At 47.7% G+C, this 13,181-nt stretch overlaps 1 protein-coding gene across 1 annotated transcript in view; it reads left to right on the forward strand.

Moving 5' to 3' along the window:
• Positions 1 to 13,181, forward strand: part of JPH2 (junctophilin 2) — a gene marked incomplete at its 5' end in the record, with an annotated part of 66,468 nt that overhangs the window by 17,198 nt on the left and 36,089 nt on the right. The window contains one exon of the mRNA XM_025191978.1: positions 2,585 to 2,638. Coding sequence (XP_025047763.1) covers positions 2,585 to 2,638 — 54 coding nt within the window. The remainder of the gene's footprint in view (positions 1 to 2,584; positions 2,639 to 13,181) is intronic.

Raw genomic sequence — 13,181 nt, forward strand, 5'->3', positions numbered from 1 at the left:
CTGTTTCCCTATTCCTAGTGGCATGAGGGTTGAGGGCATGTAGTGGCTTTGCAGAACCAGGTTATCAACATAACATAATTATTTTAACAAATGAGACAGTTTCTAGAGCTCTCTCACTTCGTAGTAGAAAAGCAACATGCTGCTTAGATATCACCATTCAGGACATAGTCACCAAGACAAAAACCAGTCTGGGTAGGCTGAACTGAAGGTGCATCAGGTATGTCTACACCACTGCAGCAGAGGACTTAGTTTGCTGCTGAGGATGTAAGCCCTCCCCTCTCCGCTCACTATCACTAGGGGTTTAGGGAACTTGAAGTAGCAGCCAGCCAATTTTGTAGGCAGATCCTCAGGCCAGCAACCATTTTTGCAGGCTAATTGTGGAGCCTTCCCCACCCCGCTCCCCACACCTCTGATTGGCTGAGGGGCCCTGGTGGCTCTGCCCATCACCACTGATTAGCTGCTCAGGCTGTTGGTTGTACAGCCCCACCTTTCACCACAGATTGGCTGTGAGAGCTGGCTGTCGTGTGGACAGACATGGGCGACTGGTGCCACCTTAGTTAGGGGGGGCATGTGCCCCCGCCAGCAACCGGTCAGTGACTGGAGGTGGTGTCCTCCCCGCAGCCAATCATGCCAACTGGGAAGCACTCCTGGAAGTGGCCGCGGCACTTCATCTGGTGCTCCCACTCCCCGGCTGGCACTCGCAAGGGGGGCACAGGTGCTCCTGCCTGCCTCCCCTGCCCATTGCCTAAGCAGGGAGCGCAGCCTGTCAGGGGGTACATCAGTGCTCTCAGGGGGTGCACATGCACCCCTGTGCACCCCCTATTCACCGCCACTGTGGCCAGAGCCCTTGCTGCCAGTTGGTAGAAAGGTGTGGGGCCATATGACAGACAGCCCTTGCAGCCGGTGAGGGGTGGGGTGGCACCCATCTCGCTGTGCCAGCAGCCCCCTTCCCCACACTTCCCTCCCTCCCTCGGCAGGCTGTGCAGCTGGGCCAGTGTTTTATTTTTGTTAATTTTTCTTTTTTTCAGGGAACCTACCAAAAGCACAGAGCCCACACTTTTTTTGTGGAACCAGCCCAAATTCGCAGTTTCCGTGAAAAACACGGAATCACGATTTCAGTAGGTCCCTAAACATCACTTCATATATATCTTCTAGTCTACACACATCAGCCCCAGAAATGAAATAGTGAAGTTACCTTGGGGGGTGACATTGGCACCATGCTGAGGGCCAGTGTTTCCAGTATGCTTGAAAACAGTGGCTCGGGGCACCTCCAGGATGTCCTTACAATTTCATTTCTAGGGTTCATACACCTGGGGTTGGAGCGGATCTTCTTGGCTAGGGACAGAAGTTACACATAAACTGGTATGAGTGATTGGAAACTGGTTCAGATATGTAACACAACAGAAGTTCAGTGCACATAAAGCACTTCCAAAATGACTGAAAGATAAACCTGGATGGATGTAGTATCAGACTTTAACTGATTTTGATTAAACTTCTATATCAGATCCCCTCCAGATTTAAGCTAACTCACAGTCCCCCCCAGAATCCTAGGATGCTTTGCATCTCCCCCGCAAACCCGCCCCCGCCACACACACGGTGCATGGGCTAGACTTGGTCCAAGCTGTTTGCTCCAACCGAGAGGGGAGGCATGCTCTAACACCTCTCAGCTTCTGGCCTGGGCCACTGCAGGCATGTGGCTGTGTTTCTGAATCAAAATGAATGTTGGTTCACTTGCTTATCAGTTCAATCTATGCAGCTTAGACTAACATGTGAAGATTGAATCGATTCAGCCTCCGGCTTCTTGACTGTCTGTACTTAGCTCTTGACAACAAGATGGAGTACTCTGCTTTCATGGTGGAGGTCAACTCTTAGTGGGTGTAAGATGCTTACTGCGCATTAGCCTAATAACACTGTCTAGTATGCCGGTCAGAAACCGTGCTAATAGCCTACTGTGCAGTGTTATTAGGCTAATATACAATAAGCGTCACAAAATAACCATGCACTGGTGCTACTTCATTAGGCAAGTACTAACTAAATGCGCAGTAATTTTAAGGTGCGTTAACGAACCTGTAGATGTGCCCAGTGTAGCTCAGAGACTGTCATCACCAGCCAATGTATTGGCTCAGAGAAGAGGGGCCTCTGGCGGAGAATTCCTTGTATTCATCATCATAGTTTTTCAGATAATGTTTACTCAGCTCTGAATGATTCACCTGGATTTGTGTGCAGTAGGCCATGGGGCAGAAATCAACTGAATTCTACTCTCAGTAGTTTGGAGACTGCTGTCTCAGCTCAGACTGGTTTAAGATGTCCTGGAAAGTAATGCTGTGAAACGCTTTGGGTAGGTTCTCTCTGCTTTGTCTCTGTACTGGAAATCCTTCACCAAACTGCTGGAGAATACGAAAAGCCTTCAGGAGACCTGGCTTTCTTTGCTTAAAGTAATGCAGACAAGTACTTTGGGCCAAAAATTTAAATTTTGTATTTAAAAAAGAAAAGGCAGAGTTTGTAATAATAGAATAGAAATATTGTCATCTGCTGTTTGAGAGAGTTTCGGTTTTTCTTCAGTTAAACTTTTCTCCCACCACAGAGCCCCACAGACAGCAGCACCCCAGCGGCTCGGAGGACAGACAGACTTCTACAGGTGCAGACAGAAGATGAAGTAGACCCACCCAGTTATATTTGCCAAGCAGAGTAAAGTGCAAAGAGGGAAATGGCAGCAATAAGGCTGTTTTACAAATTCATTCAGTTTTACCAATTTAAAAGTGAAAAATAAAAGGAGAGTTTTATTTAGTTATGGAGATCCTTCATTTTCACTGAGAGCTGGATTTCCATCACCCTAACTCATGCTAAGCCATAGGTTACTGTTTAGTTGTCACTCTGATTTCAGCATGCATAGCCATGGAAGAACTTAGCCATGAATGAGAACCAAAGGATTTGACCCTTGAATATTTAAGAACATGACACTCCCTCCTTTCCTACCTTACTGATTTGCTCTGAGCCATAAGTAAAACACTATTCAGTGTGTGTCTCAGTTGCAGGTTTGAGCCCTAGATTTTTATTCACTCCTGACCCAGGCATCTAGTCAGTCGGAGTCTGAATAAGAGCTTTGGGAGGGGCATGGTTCCTTCTTGCCTTTCCCCTTTTAGTTTAGATTGACTTCTAAGGAGATGACTTGGCCTGTTTGTCAGGCAAAGTCAGGAAATAGCTACAGGGCAAAAATATGGGATGGGGCCTCCATTGAAAAGCCATCAGCTCTGGCTTCGTCTGGAAGATCCCTGGGAAGCCAGGTGGAACTGAGGCTTCTGTGCGAATGTTGAGCTTGATTGTTTTTTAGCAGGGCTTGGTTGCCATGGAGACTGTCAGAAAGAAATCGGCAAGATTTCAAATGAGTGTCTTATGATAAAAATAACAGATCAGCTCTGCTGCCTGAGCTGGCAAGCGGCACCAGGCCACGCTCCTCTTGGCAGTGGGCACTGGCCCTGACATCATCTGGATGGGTCCAACACTCTCTCTACTCCTACTCAGCTTTGTAGTGCACTGGAAAAGACACTCAGAGTGCTACAAGGCCATAAATAATGATGTTCAAGCTGCAGAGCTGCCCCCCCAAAACCAGTCAGTTTATATAAGGCTTTTTTTATTATACACTATTTACACTTCAGATCAAAAGGAGATTCTGTGGTGTTTTCCATCAGGGCTTGGAATGTGCCTGCTGGTCTCGTGGGGGATGGTGTCCCTTGCTAGCACAGCTTGGAAATAATTTCCTATTATGGAAAATTTTGAGCCAGAGGAAATAAGACGCTACAGCCATTTTTACTTAATGAGTCCTCCCATCTCGTGCATCAGATTAATGTAGGTCTCAAGCCAATGGATAGAGGGCATAACTTTCCCCAAGTGATAGATTGCTTCTGATTGCCTTTTACCAGCTCTGCAGCTGGCGTGAAACAATTCTTCCCCTTCCCTAACCTCAAACCTGCTGGGGTTTCCATGCTGTCCTGGTTTGTTCATCCCTGAGTCCCTACCTTGTATTGTTTGCTAGAGAAGCCTTTGGTGACAATAAAAGCTCTGCTCAGACATTCGCTTCCTGAATGCTCTCAAACATTTCTGATTACAAGCTGATATTGGGTCTGCTGCAAGGAGAGGATGGGCTGACTGGTGTTAGGGTGAGAGAGCTAAGGAAATGGAGGAGCAGAATTGTATCTCTTGCTCACTTTAAACTTTGTTCATCTTTTCAGTGAATTTTTACCCTAAATGAGTACTGTTTTGGAAGGGGCTAACATTTCTACTCGGGGATTTTTTTTTAAGTCTGACTAACATGTCTCTTCCTTTTCCTTTAATGTCAGTGATATGGTGAAGAGCAAGTCAAATGCTGTAAATTTTATCTGTAGAAAGTTCTGATCCTGGTTCCACTATGACTGACTTTCTGGCCTTGGCCAAGTCATGTGACCTCTGCCTCAGTTTCCACATCCATAAGACAAGCTAAATACCTAACAGATGGTGAAAAATAATGGCAAATTCTTATACAGGTGCTGTATTATAAGTAGCATTCTTGTAACTACAGAACATTTCTTCTCTTTTAACACTTGCAAGTGGGCTTCTTTGCATTCATATAACTAGAACTACCTATCCTGGATCTATACATGGCCCCCAATACTGTAATACTGGAATAGCTCTTAATCTTTAATACAGTTATCCCTCTGAGGGATAGGGCAATGCTATTGTCCACATTTTACAGAGAGGCTAAGTGGCATGCCCAAGGTCATACAGGAAAGATGTGGCAGAGCACAGAACTTAAGTTCATGTCTCTAGAGTCCTCCCCTAGCTTTGGAACCATTGCTTAGAAACTTGCCAGTGCCAAGACTTGAGCAGGAAGAGCCTTGTCTCAACGTCTTTTCCTTAGGTGTGCTACTCTAGTGACATTAGTGATGCTGCTCACATGACTCCATGGTTATTGACCTAAACAGACCCAGCAGAGTTCATCCCTCCTAGTCCATCTCTGAAACCACTTTTAGAGTCTGAATTTGTTCTCAAAGTTAAAAGACTTTCCAATCCCTTTGTTTCCGATGAGAGCTACCTGGAATATCTGTTTTTGGCAATCCTCCCTACCTAACCAGTAGCCATCCATCACACCTTATCCAAGCTCCTCCATCAAGCCACAGTGGTTGCTTTCCACCAGCAGGCCTGGCATGTCCTGAGACCGCTTTCTCCATACTCCAGTGGAATAGCCACACTGACAGCAAAGCTGAGGAAAATTAACTCTGGATTGATTATGACTTCAGGACAGAAGAGGAGTTAGCCTCCTGCATGCAGATTCATCCTACTGTGCAGCAGGCATGTTCCAAAGCATCGAGTCTAGGGCAGGCCTTGGTAAATGTGCCAGTATGAAGAATGCAGTGCTTTCCAAGGGGAATACATGGTGCTGCAAATTAAAGGTTGAAATGCATGGGTTAGGGAGGAAGAGATGCTGGAACTTAACAGAAATGAGAAGGTGACTTCAAGGTGGTAAAGCGGCTTCTTTAATGCGTTCTCTGGTAGTGACACTACGGGATCCAAATATAGAAGGAGTCGCATTATGTCATGATGAAAGCACACTGAAGTCAACAGAGCTTCCTTGCTTTACCCTCAGGCAACATGTGACAGCATAAAGCCCTGATATGAAATGGTAAAGAGTGACCTAGACCCCAAGAGACATCCTTGCATCTAGGAGAAGGCCACTCAGCCTGCTCTCAGAGGAAGTAGCTCTTCTTTCTGTAAGAGTAGGAGGTCATCATTATGAGCTGTGTATTAGGGCCAGGCAGCCCAGTGTCTTTAGGAACTTGAGTAAATCCAAGGATCTTCATGTGTAGATGTGATCCTGGTTTTTCATTGGCTTTCTACAACTCAAGGAGCCTTGTAAGGAAATACAGTAATATCTGGCCTCCTCCCAGTGTTTCCATTATTCAGGAACTGATCTATCAAAAAACGACTGGAACTCTGCTGGTGGGCACCTTCTCATCCAAACTGGCAGAAATGAGAGTCCATGCCTGAGACATAGCACTAAGGGGACAGGCATATCTGCACAATACTTGGACTCAAAGCCAACATTTCAGGGTAGCCAATATATTAGAACTACTTCAGCTTGCATAGGCCTACCAAGCAAGCAAGCTTTAAAATAGTCACCTAGGGTACTACTGCTAGTAGCATTGCCACAGCAGCATGGCTAACCATCCCAGTAAAATCCAGTTTCTTGCATGGGCTTTGCTGGCTGCTCTGATCTCTGTGCTGCCCTGGCTGTGCCACTACCAATATCCAAAGGTGCTAGTTTAGCGCTACCTCAGGTGTGTCCACACAAGCTGGGTCATATTTTGACAGCAGGGGAGACTTTTACTCAATGACCCTTATAAAAGGTGATCTCTAGGCTTCTTGGCTGGGGTTAGAAACCTTGCTGTAAATTCCTGATGGATCAGCTAAAGACTTGTAGTGTCTGTGCAGCAGGCGCTCCAAGTACGCAAAGCTGATGTGGCGGGTGCTGAAGACTGGGACTCTGCAGCCCTGAGAAGCTCTTGCTGTTTCTGGTCATCAAAATGAACCCCGAGCTGCTGAGAGCTGAGCCTTAGGGAGGCGGGTGTCTGTGCAGTTACCTCATGGCATGTGTGCTAGAATGCAGGGTATGCGCCAGCTTGTCGTGCAGAGGGTAAGCGATCCCTTCAAAAACAGGCAGCAGTGATGGGATGAGATGAGGTGCAGACTTGGCTGCTTTTTAAGGGCCCAAGTCTGGGTCTCGATAAGAAAGGAGTGATTTGGCCTGTTTCTTTTTCCAGAGACCTAAGACCCTTCAGGTCATTAGCTATGTAGTTCTTGCTACAAAAATTACTTTCCTTCTTAGCTTGCCAATGCTTTTAAAAGGACAAAATCAGCTCTGCAGAGGCTGCAGCCCCTTCTCTCTCTACGTGTTCTGCTCAGCTTTCTCAGAGACTGCCACTAGACTAGAGGATTTGCATCCAACTGCACTTATCCAATAGGACTGAAATCAGTGTTTTTTTAAAGGGCCCTTGGCATGGGCCTTGTCATGTGCCCACGGTGGCTTTGGCCCTGGCTTTTGACTGCCTTGAAAGTTGTAACTTTATAGCAGCTGACCTCCAGAATATATCAAATGACAGAGAACATTTGTTATCATCAGGAAATCCAAATATGTGATAGCAAGAAGAAATCTCTGCCACAAATTTACCTACAGCTGTCTAACACTGTAGCACCAGATTTTTTACTGGAGGCAAACATGAATAAAGATCAGTGCAGTACAGCTTTAAGTTTAGATCAGACCGTATCTAAAGTACTGCAGCCTGCACATATATCTTTCTTGGGATTTATAAAACGGAGTTTAAAGTGCCTGGCATTGTTTCTTTAGTACATGATAAAGTGGCTCTCAAGAATGCCTTGAACTAATAAGTGAAGGAGAGTCTAGGACAGTATATAAATTATAACTGAAGGGGGTGAAGGTTTGGCTTCATGAAAACATGGTGCGACCCTCTTTCTCAAGGTCTCACTTGTGCAGGACTCACCTCTTGCCAGTTACACGATTTGCTTCAAGGTCTGGAATTCTAAATATAAAGTCTACCCGTGCTCCATGTGTCTGTGGGGCTACTTAGCTCTCCCTTAAAATAACAGAAGCACCCATCTGCTGTGACTTGAAATGCAGCTCTCATATCACTTCCCTGAACTCTTCTGCCCAATCACATTCTTGAGCAATGTTACTTATATCTCCATGTGCTCAGCATTTCAAATCTACATTACATAGGCAGGAATGAGTGTCTCCTCGGGGGACAGTGGTGTATGGTGCAAATGACGTACTGAAAGCACTGGAGTCAGCAGAGAGTCCCTGACTAAATAAGGGAATGCATAGCAACGGTTTATCAGAGCTACGGGAGAATGCAACAGCTGAGAGCCAAGGCTTGCAGCTCTTATCCTGTAAAACTTGAGCCCACTCAAGGTGGATCTTAGCTCCGTGTTTCTACTAATAACATAGTGTATCTATCAAGACTTTCCCAAAGCACATGCAATAGCCACCATTGCCTCTATTCCAGGGCTTTACAGTAGTCAATAGGTTAATCAAGCAGCAAAAGGTAACTCTTACAGCCTCTCAGAGAGAAACATTTTTTATAACATTCGGAATATCTGTGGCAGAGAGTTAGGCCCAGCCTGCGGGACCTAGCCATTCCCACAGCCCTGGATTGTTCATCTCTGGGGTTTCAGTTTGGTCTGTTGTGCAGGCAGGTGTTAGCTGCAAAGTTTGTGTCTGTATTTGAATCTTACCCTGGCTGGGGGTGTTTTGAGTTTGGAGTTTCAGTATTGTCAAATTCCAGTGTTCAGAAATTAGGAATTTGGCCTAAAGTAATGAGATTTTACCTTAAAATCATTATTTTTTAATAAACATAATAATTGGGAATTCATTTTATTTGCTTTCTGGGGCAGAACCTTTAAGGTTTAACTGGGACATGTTTTCAAGCTTTTCTTCCGTAGAACTATGCAGGGTAGAAACTCCAATGGTCTCACGTATTCCTATGACGCCAGAATCTGGTTCCTCAAGACCATGACAAAACATTGCAATACTGATGTGCCGTTCAAATCCATCTCTCTAAGGGAATTTTCTTCAGTTTCAGAGGAAGACAAGCCTATATGCATTCAGCTAGTTTTGTGACTTTTAATGCTTTCTATTGCAATATTTGCTTCTGGGGCAGGATCTCACATCATGAATATGTAGTAAATAGAAATGGACTCTGTGCAAAAGAGGTGAGTGAAGGAAAAGGACTAATGTGGCCCAGGGACAGAATCCCATCCTGGGCTCTATGTGGGGCATTTGCTGTAATAGCCCTCCCAGACAGGGTTGTCAAGGAGCCAGGATAGTTGGGAACAGCATTTCTGCAGTAATGTGATCAGACCTCTTAAAAAAAGAAGTTGACCAAAATAAATTTGGGCTGTCACTTCAGTCTCTCTCTACAATCAGAGGTCTCCAGTCTCACCCTGCTCCAGAGAGGGGAGCCACAGGGCTGCCTTACTGTGTTATGGCATGCACTCTTGTTCCATCTAAGAGCATTTGGGAAGATGGAAAAGTCCATTCAGGATTCCTTACTTTGTCCCCAAGACATTGGAAACTCCTCCTCCTTGCCACGCTGGGTTCAGAACAGTATCACTGAAAGCTCAATAAGCTTCTTTCAGTTTTCTAAAAAATATCATTTAGCTTAACCAGAAATTGCAGACTAGACATTGGGTGAAATTTCCCGACCTTTATAATGCAGGTTAGACTAGATGATTGTAATGGTCCACAGTGGCTTTAAAATCTGATCAGGGTGGAGATTTACTCCAGTTCTGCAAGAGGCACCTCACCTCAGGGCCAGGGGGTGAGGTCTGGATTCTCAAAGGCATTTAAGTGTCCAGATCCCACTGAAATCAGATAAATACCTTTGACCAAACTGTGGAGATCACCTTTGGATCTCTCTGACAGCAGTATGTTCAGTCTCTGCTATTCCTCTAGACTGCCTGGGTCTCTTCTGATCATGGATCATGTGTGTGAACCTGCTGGGCACACACGCACACAAGAATTACTGGGCACTGTGGCAAAGTCGCCTATGTACCTCAGTTATGCTCTTCTATCCTGTGCACTGTTCTGTAGGCTGCTAGAACCATAAGGGGAGCACCTGATCTCCACTGAGGCGTTAAGTGCTTGGAAAGGGTGTGATATAATTGAAGCTTGTTTAAGTCATCATTAGTTTATAAAACAAACTACCAGCATTTACTTTAATGCTAGGAATTCAGGAGCCTCAGTGCATTGGATTGTGGTTGGTTGCTCTGTTTTTACATCCTTTCTATAAGTGAACAAAAGGTCCGAAGCAGCAGAATAACTAAAGCCTTCCCTTTTGCATTTGTAAAACTAGCCTGCATTTGCTGGATTGTGGAGCACAAATTACCGTATCTTTGTTGTTTGCCGGTACAAGTTCAGAGTACAGGTCAGTCGCATCTTACACGGGGTTAGGTGCTGAAGTCAGCGCGTAAAGCAAAAATCGCATAAGGCGAAAATCGGTGACTATACGCGGGGTGGGGGCGGGGCTTGAGTTTGCACGCAGCGCTGTGTTTAAAGCTGTGCGGCTGGCGGCAGCGGCGCAGCGCAGGGTGGTGGTGAGGAGGCTGTGCACCACCCGGCCACCACCATGCTGCCGCTGCCACCCGGCAGCCGGCCACACAGCTCCAGGCATGGCTCCATGGCAACAGCGGGAGGTTTTGGAGGCAGTGACCGTCACTTTCATAATAGGCCTCCGGGTAAGCAGCAGCGCCACGTGCAAGCTCAAGCCCCGCTCCCCGCTCCCAGCCCGCATATAGTTGAATTCGCGCAAGTTAAATGCGCGTATGATGCGACTGACCTGTACTGCCTATTAGGGCTGTGCGAAATTTCACTGGCACTTTTATTTTGACACTGTTTCGACTTGTTTTGAGCTTGAAACAGCAACATCAAAACGAAACAGAGAGCTTTAAAACATCCTTGAAATGAAACAAGGCAAGTCGAAACGTTTTGAAATTTTTGAAACGTTTCGAGTTTCAAAGCTCAAGCTGGGTTTGCCTGCAGGGAAACAGAAGCTAAAGTAAGGAGAGGGAGGGGGAAGAGGGAGGAAGGAGTGCTCTCATTATTGACTGTGTAGCTGGCCAGTGACTGTCACCCTTCGCTGAGGTCCCCTCCAATCCCAGTGCTCTGGGGGAGGGATGGAAAAACTGCATAAAAGGCAGCATTGTTTGAATTGCCCTGCTTTCTGCCTTGGTGTCAGTTGAGTGAGGGCGCACCTTAACACACACACAGTGTCACCCACCCATGTCACGAGTGTTGCCTGTCAGCAGCTAGAGGTGCAGGGCCCCAGAACCCAGACTCCCTTTGCACCTATCTCCTTGAAGCTGGCAGGCTTCATGGCCACAGCAGGGCCTAGCAGGCCTGCAGCTTTCACCCCCCTGTGCCCCAAGACAGACACAGTCCCACAAGTACCCATGTCACAAGTTTTGCTTGTCCACAGCTTGAGGTGTAGTTCCCCCCAAACCCCTGCACCTATCACCATGAAACTTGGCAGGCTTCATTGCCTCAGCAGGGGCTACCACCCCTGCAGTTTTGACCCCGCTGTGGCTTAACACATACACGTGACATGAATTTTTTGCTTTCAAGAATTTGAGGTGCAGTTTCCCTGAAACCCCTGCACCTATCTCTTTGAAACTTGGCAGGCGTCATACCCCCAGAAGTGACTACCATTTCTGCAAGTTTCATCCAAATCGGGCCAGAAATGACAATGTTATAGGCTGTTTCGAGCTTCCCCATTATAGCCTATGAGTGAAACGTCGAAACAGCAAAACTGTTTCGACGAAACGAAATGGAACAGCGGTTTTGCATTTAAATGAAATTCAAAATGAAATGCTGTTCCATCGAAATGCAAGTAAAAATGGAACGGTGCTGTTTCACACAGCCCTACTGCCTATATTGAGGAATGCTAACATGCAAAATTGAGGTTTGAAGAAAACCTGGGCTTCAACAAGTATGGGATTCAGCTTGATCTCGCCATTGGCAAGAAAAACTGAGCAGCATTCACAGAAGCTGTGTTGGTTTGGTTTTTTTGTCCAGGATACGTGCTATGGATGAAAAAAGCATTTCCTTCCTTTGTCTCAGATTCGCATATACCATAACTAGGGTTACCATACGCCCGGGTTTTCCTGAACATGTCTTCCTTTTGGGTCCTCCCATTTCCGTCTGGGTAGGTTTTTGAAATCTGAATAAATGTCTGGGATTTTGCTCTGCTCTGCTCTGCTCTGCTGGCAGGTGCAGGGGGAGAGCAATTGGAGGCAGGAGGCATCACGTGTTCTGCGCATGTGGGTGCACGTGGCCATCATGCCGTCAGGCAGTGGGATGGGAGCAGTCCCATCAGCTGGATGCAGGTAAGTGTATGCAGGGCAGGAGGCGGAGGGCCCCGGCCTGGGGACTGTCCAGGTGGCAGCGGGGTGGAGGGGATAGGTATGTCGCGGGGGGCAGGTGCCTGCCGGCGCTGTGGAATGGTATCTAGGCATGAGGGCTGCCGCAAGGCACGGGGGCAGGGGGACCCTTTGGGGGTAGTGGGGAGCTGTGCAGCCAGGCTAGTGACATTGGGGGCCAGTGCCCATGCTCGCGGGGGTGGGGCACCCGGGAGACGCTGCCCTGGGCGGGGGGGATGTAGCCAGGCCACCTGGCACAGTGCAGGAGCCCCAGCACTGGTGCCCCAGGTGTCCTCTTCTCCTCTCTCCAGCCCCCGCTGAGGCCAGACTCACTCTGTGGACACCTGCATGAGCCGGAGCCACTGCATTCTGGGCCGGTCAGGATGGGGGCAACTGGAGGCCTTCTCCAGCAGGGCTGGGGAGAACAGGAGGGCTGTGGGTTGGGAGTGAGGGGCACTGGCAGGGGTGGGAGAACTGTGGGTGTAGAATAAGGTACTGGGGGAGCAGGGGGCTCTGGGCTGGGAGTGCAAGGTACTGGCAGTGCCAGGGAGCTGTGGGTCAGGTGTGAGAGGCACCAGCTTGGCCAGGGGGGCGCTGTGGGCTGGGAGTGAGGGGCACTGGCAGGGCCATGAGGGGCAGCAGCAGGAACGGGGGCTGTGGTTTGGGACAGGCACCAGCATAGCCCGGGTGGGGCTGTGGATTGGGAGTGAGGGGCACTGGTAGGGTCAGGGTGCTGCGGGTTGGGAGTGACGGGTAGCACCAGGGATGAAGGACTGCAGCTTGGGAGAGAGGGGTGGCAGCAGTGCCAGGGGGCTGTGGGTTGGGAATGAAGTGTCCCCCCCTAGAGGTGTCTTCTTTGGAACTGGAAACAGTAACCCTAACCATAACTACCTTTCCAGGCTGACTCGTGCACATAAAATGGATTGTCTGCAAAACATAAGGAAAGTCCATTAGCTAGCCAGCATGTTCAGAGACTGCACAAAGAGCATAAAGCCAAGGGAAGGGAACTGGGACGAAGAGCTCACGGGTTCGGTCACTCAGGCCAGGAAACAAGAACTGCTGCTGTTGTCGTGGGTGGAACGGCCAGGCTGCCTTCTGTGTTCTATGTTTAGATATAGGTTCATGCCTCTGATGAGCTCGGAGGTGCACTGAAGAAAGTTTCCACTTCTTACGTTATAGTTATTTGTAGTAATTGGCCCCTTCATTAGAAGGTTCAG

This window comes from Alligator sinensis, unplaced genomic scaffold (genome assembly GCF_000455745.1).
Source record: "Alligator sinensis unplaced genomic scaffold, ASM45574v1 scaffold76_1, whole genome shotgun sequence".
In the NCBI taxonomy this organism is placed as follows: domain Eukaryota; kingdom Metazoa; phylum Chordata; order Crocodylia; family Alligatoridae; genus Alligator; species Alligator sinensis.